This window comes from Balaenoptera ricei, chromosome 9 (genome assembly GCF_028023285.1).
Source record: "Balaenoptera ricei isolate mBalRic1 chromosome 9, mBalRic1.hap2, whole genome shotgun sequence".
NCBI classification, from domain to species: domain Eukaryota; kingdom Metazoa; phylum Chordata; class Mammalia; order Artiodactyla; family Balaenopteridae; genus Balaenoptera; species Balaenoptera ricei.
Genome location: NC_082647.1, coordinates 49,787,057 through 49,798,871, shown reverse-complemented (window position 1 = coordinate 49,798,871; position 11,815 = coordinate 49,787,057). Strand labels below are relative to the sequence as shown.

The 11,815-nt window shown below is 56.9% G+C and overlaps 1 protein-coding gene across 1 annotated transcript; it reads left to right on the top strand.

Moving 5' to 3' along the window:
* Positions 1–273: 273 nt before the first annotated feature.
* Positions 274–3,696, top strand: EVX1 (even-skipped homeobox 1). The gene is made up of 3 exons (XM_059932745.1): positions 274–700; positions 2,268–2,515; positions 3,154–3,696. The coding sequence occupies exons 1-3, from the start codon at positions 274–276 to the stop codon at positions 3,694–3,696; spliced, it is 1,218 nt and encodes a 405-aa protein (XP_059788728.1).
* The last annotated feature ends 8,119 nt before the right edge of the window (positions 3,697–11,815 follow it).

Below are 11,815 nucleotides of genomic sequence, written 5' to 3'. Positions count from 1 at the left end.
GGATGACAGCTTAGAAAGAAGAGGGCAATGGGGCTTCCTCCCAGAGGCGGTGCGGCACAGAGGAGCGCTCGCATCACAAGGTGACCCCCAGCTCCCCACCGCCACCACCGCTGTCACCGTCGACACCGCGTTCCGGCCGCTCCGCGCTCGCCCAGTCGCCTGGCCTCTTTCTCCCACCCGCAGCCAAGATCTGTCGGACCGCTGGGGACCCAGGGAGCCGGGGGGCTAGGAGCTCACTTGGGGCTTTCCCCCTCCCCCCTCTGAGAGCCCGGGATGGAGAGCCGAAAGGACATGGTTATGTTTCTGGATGGGGGTCAGCTTGGCACTCTGGTTGGCAAGAGGGTCTCCAGTTTGTCCGAAGCCGTGGGCAGCCCGCTGCCCGAGCCGCCCGAGAAGATGGTGCCCCGTGGTTGCCTGAGCCCGCGGGCCGGTCCTCCGGCCGCCCGGGAGCGCGGCGGGGGAGGCCTGGAAGAGGAGCCGGTCGACGGACTAGCAGGCAGCGCTGCGCGGCCGGGCGCAGAGTCGCGGGCCGCCGGGGCCGCAGTGCTCGGCCCCGGACCTCCGGCTGCCTCCGCCGACAGCCTCCCAGGCCAGGGGCAACCCAGCAGCTCGGACACCGAGTCGGATTTCTATGAAGAAATCGAGGTGAGCTGCACCCCGGACTGCGCCACGGGGAACGCCGAGTACCAGCACAGCAAAGGTAGCCACCGCGCCCCTTCTCTCCCCCGGCCTCCCAACGCGCCCACCTTCCACTTCAGCTCTGGAGGAGAGGAAGACACTCCTTTCCCCCAGGGCGGGGTGGCTGGGGGGACCCACCTGAGCAACTCTCCCCCGCTATCTGCGCCCTGGCGGGGGGTCTCCTTCTGTGCTCTGGCATTGGCGGGACTGAGGGTGACAGCTGTGCTTTGGGGGAAGGAGGGAGACGCAAGCCCTGGGCTTGAGGGGGATTCAAAGTGCACCCCAACCCCCCCCAGAGCTTTGAGGTACTGCTTCAACGGCGCGGGGAAGACACCTTCTCCCGGCGTGGACGAGATCAAACGCGGGTCCGGGCAGTTTGTGGCTGGCGGGGTGTAAGGCGCATCCAGGCGCGGAAGCCGGGAGTCCATAAAGGACCGTAAAATCGCGGCCAACTCGGGCGCCCGGGTGCTGCGGCCCTTCGACCAGTTTGCACGTCGGTCAGAGGTCCAAATTACCTTGTCACTTCCCGGGCTCGGTGGCGCCAGGTCGGAAATGGTCCCAATGATCTAATTGCCTTTGGTCTCCGGTTGCATTTGAAAAGGCAGAGCTCTGGCCCTCCCCCCTTCCCCTTTCCTTCCTAGTCCCACTTCTCCACCCAAAGGAAAAGGAGCTGCAGGGGGCAGGAGCCCCACCCTTCCTTGGGTTACACTCATATGGGGGGCTGTCACACTGCTGTAACTGGAGAACCCCTCCCTGACCAGGGGCTAGCGGGGAGGGGGGGGTGAATGAGCAGGAAGGGAGTCTCCCTGAGAGGGGTGGAAAGCTAGTTGAAAGAGCGCACCAGCAGACACTCCTCCACAAAGCCGTGCAGGTGGGTGAGAAGAGCCTGGTATGGAAGAAAAACCACCCCCTGGCCTTGGCAGCCAACACCTTGTCGAGTACCCACATCCACCCATTACCATCTTATCCACTCAACCCAGACTAAGCATAGCATACTCTCAGAATAATCCTTGCTCCATTCATACATAGTGAGGTAATAGGATACTCATACACACACTCCTGTGCCATTCCCACAACACATGCAGCCTAGTGCACATTCCCACACCTGCACCGCAGCCTGGCACACAAAGCAAGGAAACTCGGTCCCTGCCCAACTTCCTGCAACACTCCAGCACAAAGGTGCATCTCAACTCACTTGCCTGTCAGATATGCATATCCTTGACCACACGTGTCAATGGTGGGCAGAAAGTTCAGAGCGGCTGCGTCTCCCCTGTGCGCCAAGGCAGGTAGCCAGGGCGGCTGGGGATTTTGTACCCAGCAGGCCTTACAGAGAGGCCTCCCAAACAGCAGCCCAGCCAGGCCTAATGGCTGCTATGTGCTCCTCTGAATGGTGAGCCTCTGTCCTCCATTCCTGGGTTCTCAAAGTCCCTGCCACCCCAGCAGAGGCAGAGTCTGAGGCTACTGAGAGGGGGAATGTCCCTTTCCATCACCCCCTCCATACACACCCTTGGCCTACAGCCCCACATGAGCAGTGTCTGTGTGTCTGTTTTGTGTTCTGTGTGTACGTATACTCTGGGCTCCCTGCACAGGGCCTGGCTCCGAGGCACTGGCCAGCAGTCCCAATGGCAGCGGCGAGGCTCCCAAAAGCAATGGCAGCGGTGGCTCCCAGGGCACCTTGGCCTGCAGTGCTAGTGACCAGATGCGACGGTACCGTACTGCCTTCACCCGGGAGCAGATTGCACGGCTGGAGAAGGAATTCTACAGGGAGAACTATGTATCCAGGCCTCGGAGATGTGAGCTGGCGGCTGCTCTAAACCTGCCGGAAACCACAATCAAGGTAAGAGCTCCAGGGACCAGGGAGACGGGGTGCACCCAGTCAGGAGGAAGTAAATACCAACTCCCCACTTCCTGAATCGTTAGCTAGGAATTGGGGCCTGGAGTCTCCCTGCCCACATGGCAGCTAGGCCGGGGGTGTCTAGGCCTGGTGCAGGTGCCAGGTGCCAGCAGATTTGCCCACCTGACGGTCCCTAGGCGAGCACGGCTGCCATGCACTTGACTGTCCCTTTCCTAGCCAAATAAACAGCGGGGATGAAGTGCCTGTGCAGGTGACAAGGAAGTGCCCCATGGGAGAGCAGTAGGAAAGGGACATGTTTCTGGGGAATCTCTGCCCGCCGCCTCAGACCGGTGGAGTCCTCGGTGCCCCGACTACCCTCCCATCCACACCGGGTTCCGGCGTCCTGGCGGCGTGGGCAGAGGGGAGGACGGACAGAGACTGGAGTGGCTCCCTGAGCCTCTCCGGGAGGGATTCCAGCTCCAGGGGGTGGTGGTGGGATCTGCATCTGCCCCCGCCCAGAGGGGCTCCGCCTCCGCTCTTTCCTGTGCTGCCGGCACCGCCGCCCGCAGTGGGGCGGGACTTCTGGGCTCTGCGCACCGGGCCCGCGCGGCCGCCGAACCCGCTCCTCTCCTCCCCGCCAGGTGTGGTTCCAGAACCGGCGCATGAAGGACAAGCGGCAGCGGCTGGCCATGACTTGGCCGCACCCGGCCGACCCAGCTTTCTACACGTACATGATGAGCCACGCGGCGGCCGCGGGCGGCCTGCCCTACCCCTTCCCGTCGCACCTGCCCCTGCCCTACTACTCGCCCGTGGGCTTGGGCGCTGCGTCCGCCGCGTCCGCCGCCGCCTCGCCCTTCAGCGGGCCGCTGCGCCCGCTCGACACCTTCCGCGTGCTTTCGCAGCCCTACCCGCGGCCCGAACTGCTGTGCGCCTTCCGCCACCCGCCGCTCTACCCGGGCCCGGCGCACGGACTGGGCACCGCGGCCGGCGGTCCCTGTTCCTGCCTCGCCTGCCACGGCGGCCCGGCCAACGGGCTGGCGCCCCGCGCCGCCGCCGCTGCCTCGGACTTCACCTGTGCCTCCACCTCCCGCTCGGACTCCTTCCTCACCTTCGCGCCCTCCGTGCTCAGCAAGGCCTCCTCTGTGGCGCTGGACCAGAGGGAGGAGGTGCCCCTCACGAGATAAGGGGCCGCCCGCCGGCAGCCGGCTCCAGGACGCCCGTGGGCAACCCCCGGGGACTCAAGACAGCGCCCCTCCCCGCCCCCGGGGTACCGAGGGGAAAGAAGAGGGCCGCAGAGGACCAGCGGGATTTGGCCTCGAGCATCGGGACGCTCGGGAAGCGGCAGTGGCTGGCGCTTTTGGGGAGCAAGAGTGGGGGTGGGGAGGCCGTGGCTGAGAGACCTTCCTCTGGGGTGGCGCCTCTTTGCCGTCCTTCACCGGCCGCACTCCCCCTGACCCGGGTTGAGGCCGTGGCTCCAAAGCTAAACAAACTTAGCTGCAACAGCAACCGATATGCAGCCCCTAAGCTCCCCAGCCCCCCACTCCCAACCCCTTTCTCACCCGGAACCCCTCCCCCTGCCAAGGCCAAGCCCACGCAATGCAAAGGGAAATTGCTGTCTCTCGGAACAAAATGCTGTGTATGCAAAGCAGGTAGAGATTAATCTTTGCCAGCTTTTCCAAGGCATGGCAAAGGGCTCGTGGATGGCAAAGCACCAGCCATCTAGGAGAAAGAAGGAGAGGACTTACTACGGCGGAGAATCCTGGCCCTCCCAAGGAAGCTGGGGGCTCTCTGACCCTCCTGGAGTCTCAGCTACACAATATTTTCTGATTCTAGCATCTACCACCACCTGATCTCTTTCCTCTCTCCTAGCTTCTTGATATCTCTCTTGTAACTTCATCTCCACCCCTACTTTTTGTGTACAGAGGGCAGGGAGGCTGCAGATACCCCAGGCTCCCCTGGCAGCTTCTACCAAGCCTCTTCTCCCTGAGCCCAACACACACCCTGATTAGCAAGTGATGTGTGTGAGGAGGGTTTTTGAATGTTGAATGTATAATATGATCACCATGCGGCTGGCTGGCCGTGGAGCCCAGAGCTGAGCTGTTAACAAGGCGCCCAGGGAAGAGCTTAGGGAGCAGGGACCTCATTGCTCTCCCTCAGTATCTGGTGGCAAATTAGAAGCAATTTCCAGCCCTTGCCTTCCCTTCACCAGGAGCTTTCTGGCCCTTCCCTTTGCATTTGGCATTTTACATTCTTCTGTCTCCCAAGCTGCCAATGGGGCTTGACTTTCCAATTACTAGCGGGAGCCTTCTGCCCCTTCTGGGGACCTTGCCTCTCCCCTCCACCAGGGTTTGTTTGGGAACCACTCCCAAACTCTCACTTCCACAGTCATTCTTGCAGCCAATTTTTGAGAGGAGAACTTGTACCCACCCCCCACACCCAAGGCAAGTTTCACCCTGACTGGGAGGGAGTGGTTCTTCCTGTAGGGAATGAATTTGATTTGGTTTTCCTTTGTCGCCCAAAGAATTCGCTGTTACAATTTGTTGACCATGTTGCAATAAAGCTGGATATGATTCTCACTTTAGCATTTTAAATTTTTTGGCAGCAGGCAGTATGTTAACTCCTTTTAAATTACTGGTTCAGCTGTCATAGGCTTGGGTAGGCAAGGAGTCAAAAGATGGGCACACAGTCTCCCAAGCCTCTATTGGGCATTGGGAGGCTCCAAATGGACATTGCACAGAGGTGGAGAAGGAGGGTTCTGAGCTGAGCTGCCCTGGGGTGTAAGTTTGCTTAATTCTGTGCCTGCTAGGAGACTTGGCTCAACTGGCCCAGCAGAGCGCTGATCCCATCAGGGGCTCACCCTGATGGTTCCTTCTCCAGTTGCCCCAACCCTTTGAGGAAAGAGGACTCTGGACTCTGGTCTCTGTGGATCCTACCTCCACCCCAATCCAAGGTGGAGACGAAGGAGGTAGTGGGGGTGGAGCTTGAGCACTGCAGAGAGCTGGGTTTGCTGGTCAAGCTGGGTCTGCATCTTAGGGTGAGGGGAGAGGAGGGAGGAGGACTCCTGAGTTGGGATGGGAGGGTTTGAATCTTCTTCAGGCTGGAAGTCATCTCCAAGGATGAAATTCTGGTCAGGGCAAAGGGACAGACAGTGCTGAGTGGCCACCTCATTGTCATCCTCTGTCCCCATAGGAGAGCCACTGTGGCTGTCTCTGAAGAGATGGGTGTCCTCAGCAGGCTGGGCGCTCAGGATTGCATGGACTCAAGGGTCCTCTGCTGGTGTATCCATGGGCAGGCGGGGACTCTTTAATCTGCCTCCATCCCTCCTTGGGGTTTAGAGCAAACCCTCCCAAACATAGCACTCCCCGCCCTCCCAAGCAAAGCCTTGTGCTGAGGTTTCCAGTATCCTCTCTGCCACTCACCCCACCCCCCAGCCCTGCGCAGCTCCCTCTGCAGTTGGGAAGCTCCAGGTGCCAAACCCCGGCAAATTTCTCGGTTACTTTGCATCGGGCCAAGATTGCTTGCGACAGGTAAATGGGCTGCGGGTTGCCGTAATGCCAGGCGTATTTTCAGTTAATAGGGAGGGAAAATGAGGTGTCTGCAGCAATATTGGAAAGTACAAGATCGATGATCCGGCCTCGTGTCCAATCAGCAGCCTTTAATTGACTGTATTTTCTGGGTAATTGAGCCTCTCTTCCTCCAAATTGCAGTGGAAGATATAACAATACATCTTGCCAGGAGGAATTACTCATTATTTCATAATGAAATTTCCCTTTTGCCAGGGTTTGCGGTTTGGTGCTAGGCACGCACTACTCACACTCCCTCGCAGACCCCCACACCTAAAAATAGGCTTTTCCGCCTGCGCCGGCAGCAGCATCTGGCCGGATACTTCCATTTTGGTGATGGGGGTGGGGCTGGATGGGAGATGATCGTGAACAAGGCCCTGCTCCTCCACAGCCTCCATCTCTTCATCTGTAAAAGGAGAAGGCTAGACCAAGCAATAGGACTGACATTGTTGTTTTCGTATTATTGTTTTTGTTTTCCAATTTTCTGAGCATCTCTACTTAGTTTCCCCCCATCTCGGTCCCATTTTGCAGGTGGAAAAACGGAGGCTCTGGTCTCACACAGCTATTAGTGACTCATGTAGCTATGAGCTCCCAGCTCCGTTGGCTTCCCCTCCCCTGCCCTAGGCCTCTTTGGTGCCCAGAGTCCATGGTCACCCCTCGCGAAGTCTGACACCTCTCATCCGACTCACACTTTCCCTGGGCTCCTCAACCTTTTCGGGACCCAGCGGGGCCTGGGAGCGCGGACTAGCGCTCAGCCGCGGTCCATCGGTCCGGGAAGGGAAGACCAGCCACCCAGCAGCCCGAGTGCGCGCTCAGCGCGAGCCGTCGCCGTCTTGTTAGCGAGTGATTGATTGCCTTATTAAAGCGTGTTCTTGTAAGTGTGACCAAACTGATTGCATTGCATATGTTTGGGATAATGCTCATTTTAAACAACAGGATAAGGAGGATGAGCTCGGCAGAGCCTCCGAAGACGAAATGATTCCGGCCAGCAGCTCCTTAACTCTGGCATTAAATTGCCCAGTTACATAGCAAATCACTTGGCTCCTCCACCCTTGTCCCCATTTTTTTTTCCTGGCCTGCAGTTTGATCGCATCCCCCAATGTTGTCTGTCCCACGAATGATTTCTCTAGTGACTATATCGGCCCTGCTTTCCCAACCGGGAAACCCGCGCCGGCACATTCCAGACATCGAGTCCCTCTGCCCCCATCCCAGGCAGAGGGAGAGGTGATTCAAAATGCACCCTCTCTCCCCAGGCCTCCCAGGGGGGATATGGCCCTAGACGGCAGTGGCAAACGGGAGTTTAGGTCCCCGCTGCAGTCGCGTGCCTCCCCACCCCCAGCCTAGGACTTTCGCAAAAGTTTAAAAGATTCTTTTGTTCTCCAGGCTTTTCCCGCTTGGTTGCTTCCATTATTCCGCAATCGAGGAAACACCCTTCGCCATATGTCGGCCGAAGAGCGTGGGTGTCACGGGCGGACAGTTGTCGAGGGTGGCCAGACGAATGGCATTCTCGTAGTGGAAAGAGCTTTTCCTTCCTAGCATCCTCTCCAAGCACCGTCATCCGGAGTGAGAGAGGGAGTAGTGTCAGTGAATGGGGGGAGGAAAAGGAGGTTGGGCCAAAGAATTGGGATTTTCTTCTAATTACTCTACCCCCAACCAATCCTTGTGGCCAGGTTCTCTTTCTGGGCCTGTTCCCTAACAAAGAAATCCTCAGCCAGCCTCCACCCATTCCAGTCGACTTGCACGGGAGCCAAACTGCTGGCAGATTGAACTTCCTAAGGGACACCTTTCAGATACTCTGGAATTCTGATTTGTTCAAGCTGATGATGGTCATCAGGACAAGTCAGAAACGACGCCACTCTTTGGGGTGTCATTTGTAAGTGCAGTCGCACGGATTCGTTTGCAAGTCCCAGCTAAAACGTGTCTGGATAAGTGACTTGATCTAAACGGCAAATTTCTCCCATCACTCAGCTTTTCCCTGGCTCAGACCCCATTAGGGCGAAACCGAGGCCCAGCTCACCATTTGTGCCAGGTTGTGGACCCCGAGATGTTGACTCTGAAGGGGGGAAAAAAAGCGACGGCAAAACGCATGCTACCATCTACAAAGCAAACAGAAACACAAAGTCGTTTCCAAAATCGCCTTCTCAGCAAATAAGTGTGTGATATTCTGAGCAGGAGAGAGAGAAAGATTGCCACTTAAAAATAACATGAAAGCATTAAGTAATTATTTAAAACAAGGCTGTTTAGAAAAATATTTGTATTTATTGCAGCTGCTCAATTGGCCTCGTTAAAGTCGGCGAGCATTTAAATTGTGTTACAATCTCATTTAAATCCCACGCCGTTCCAGCAGGCTGAAGAGCTTGAATAGACCAATCACTTCATAATGATGATGAATGAGAAATTAATTCAGATACAAGCAAGACAATTTAGGCCTTCATCTGTTTAAATAGCCTTCCAATATTATTCGCGATCGCGGGTCACAGATTGAATCAATTGTCCAATCTTGTGAAAGTCATATCCTTGCATCTTCATCGAGATTATTTATAGCGCAGTGAGGACTGCTGAAAGGTATACGCTGTTAACAGGGACAGTTACTTAAAGGGAAGCGTTTATAAAATGGAAAACAAATGCCGGGGTTAGTAACAAATGGGATCAAAAGCAGTCATTGCAGTCTGGCTCCTAGAGGGAAGCGATCTGGCGTGGCCCCCGCAGGATGAGGGGCGCTGGGGGCTCGGCCCCTAGCCACTCCTCCTCCCAGGTGAGGCCGGGACTTCCGGGCGCGCCAGCCGGCTCCCTGGCTGCCGTGGCGACCCGGGGCCGCCCTCGCCTAGGCCCGCTTCAGGTCTGGCGGGAAGCCGCGGCAAGGCCCCCGCGCCCCGGCCCGGGCGGCGGCCGGTGTGGCCCGGGCCCCGCATCTGGAGGCACCGCGCCCGCGGACACCGACCCCAGGCCGTGCCCTTTGCGCCGGGGCCTCGGCCACGCCCGGGATCCACCAGGGTCCGACATACTCTGGCCTAGGCCGCAATGGTTCGGAGGCCTCGCCGCGCGCACGGGGCGGGGTAGCTGGACTTCGGGACTCTGGACGCTCGGTCTCTTCTTACCCTTGGCCTCGGGCTAAGCCGACAGCCGAAGCGCCCCTATTTCCACGGGGTCGCTCGCCCCGCCGTTCCAGGGCCGGAAGCTCGCCTGGGGTCGCCTCACGTCCTGCGGGGCCTGGGCCCCTCCCCGGCCTGCTTCTCCGGGTGCCCTCGGGCCTGCGAGTGGCATCCAGCTCTGCAAAGAAGAGCCAATTCCTTCCTTCCGCCATCGAAGTGCCGCTCCCCGCATGCTGAACTAACCCCTCCCGGGGACGCCGGTTCCCCCGAGCTGTCCGCCTCGCATCCCCAGTGCAGCCCAGGAGGCGTCACGACTTCGAGGTGACATGTGCCTCCCCGATGTGTCCGCTTCCCCTTCCTCGGCCGGGTTAGGCAGAGACCCTGAGAAGTGTGCGCGGGGAAGTGGGTTTGTTTTCCCCCCCCGAATCGGTCCGGGCGCGTTTAGTGGTAACCGTGTGCCGCGTCTACACGGGCTCTGTTTGTTCGCGGGCCCAGGAGCTATCGAGTCTTTCCAGGCGGCGCTCTGTGGGGATAAATGTGAGGTGGGCTCAAAACAGACGAGCGGGAAAGATCGTTTGACGTGCCGGGCCTGGAGTAGGAGAGGAGAGCGTGGGGCTCCCAGAGAGCACAGAGCGGAGTCCACGCGGCACAGCACCCGCGCCACCCCCGTCGCGTCGAGGTGCTTTTTATTTTATTTTTTATTCCTCTGTATTTCTGTGTTTTGAAACAAAGGCCCAACTAATGGATTCCTGGCGCTCTGAGGACCCACTCCCGGGAGCGACTTTGATGTATTGCTGTCCAATTAGTGCCTTTAATTGGTGTCCTCGGGGACAGGCCGGCCCGGAGCTGGGACACAGCCTCCTCTCGCCTCTCCTACACACTGGAAAGGTAAAATTTATAACGCACTGTAGCAATCCCTTGGGAGAGCGAGCGAGGGAGGGAGGCCGGGAAGGAAGGGAGAGGTACAGCTCCGTTTTGCAGAGCCCGGACCCTCCAGGCGTGGGGTCGTGGATAAGGGTCCAGATCCCCCGGTTTCTACAGTTTCCTGACTCCCTCGCGGGCCTGGCAGGAGGGCTCGGGCGTCTGAGTGGCTGAGGATTATGAATTTGCTCGCAGAAAGGCCAAGGGAGCGCGCATTGTCTGTAGAAGCCCACCCCATGTGGTCTCTCATCTCGTTAATAATGGCTGTTTGTTAACAAGGATGCGGAGGTTAAATAATCTGGGTGGAAGATTAAACACGCCTCATCAAGGCACTGGGAGCCGAGTTGCACAGAGACCTGAGCCGGAGCCGCCTGGCTCTCTGGAATTTGGAGGAAGGTGGGAATAAAGTGCCTGCAAGGAGCCCTGGGGTAGAGGAGGAGTGAAGTCCTAGGCCCCCTTTTCAGGGTGTTTCCTCCATAAAGTTAGCACAGACCCAACCCCGTGTACTGTTGAATAGAAAATCCATCTAGGAGCCCACCCCATTGAAGTGTGGATGTCAAACCCAGCCAGGAGAGTCTGCAGGAGATCAGAAATGGAGACCTCGGTCTGAATCCAGGGCCCAGCTTTGAGGAGCGGTGGCTGGCTGCTGCTTCTCAAGCCTTACAAACTCATAACTCTGGGAAGTTAGGGGTATTTGTACCCGCGTCATTCACAGTGAATTGCGTTGTATTGGAAAGCCAAAGATGAGGCTTCACGCTTGGGTTCCGTCCTTAAATAGCTGTGTAATCTGTATTACATTATTTTCCTAGCTTCATTTTCTTATTGTATAAGATAGACAGTAGATAGGGCTTGATATAGATGACATATGATATTTCTTTTTCTTGCCTCCAGCTCTCACCAGAGTTAGGGATGTGGGCACCTTCTCAGGTACTCTGTCTCCATCCAGCCTTGGAGGGTTCAGTCAAGGAGGATTTTATTCAACAAACACTTGAGGGCCTACTATGTACCAGTTACCGTGCAGTGTGTGTGTTTTCTTTTTAACTGTGACAGCAGAATATCAATTTGTATACCCCTGTGTGTGTCATTCCCAAATATAACCTTTTGTGAAGGAAGGCAAGACATAAAGAACTCAAGGGAGAGAGTAGAATAGAATGTGCGTATGTGTAGGGTAGAGAGACTGTAGAGTGCAGGACAAAGGGATCAGTAAAAGAAGTACAGAGCTTGTTAAGATGGTAAGGAAGTCAGGGAGAATGAACACTGCAGAAGTAGTTCCTTGATGGAGAGTACTTTCAAGGGAGCAGAGAGAAAGTCCTCTTCTGGATGCCCCAGTGCTTTGACAGTGAACTAAAGGTAAAGGATCCCTGAACTTGACTAGGAGACCCGTGACTTATTCATCTGATATTGCCAATTTTCTATTTATATGTTATTTCCATAGTTAGAGTTCCACTCTTAACTAATTCCCCAAACATATCACTTTCTGAAGCCACCAAACAGGAAACCCAGCTGATAGGCAGGGTTTCTTCAAGCTTCTGGCTGATGGGCATCTGGGCTCAAGAAAGGCAGTGGGCAAGCACTCCACTGAGGTTTTTCTTCAGCTCAGCAGTAATTGTGGCTCCTACAGTTCTCTGCCTTCACTTGGAAAGTCCAGTGACCAGATTTGTGGCACTGGGCAGTGAGGTTGAAGAGCTAACATTTATCGAGTACTTGGTCTCATGCATTTACCGGTC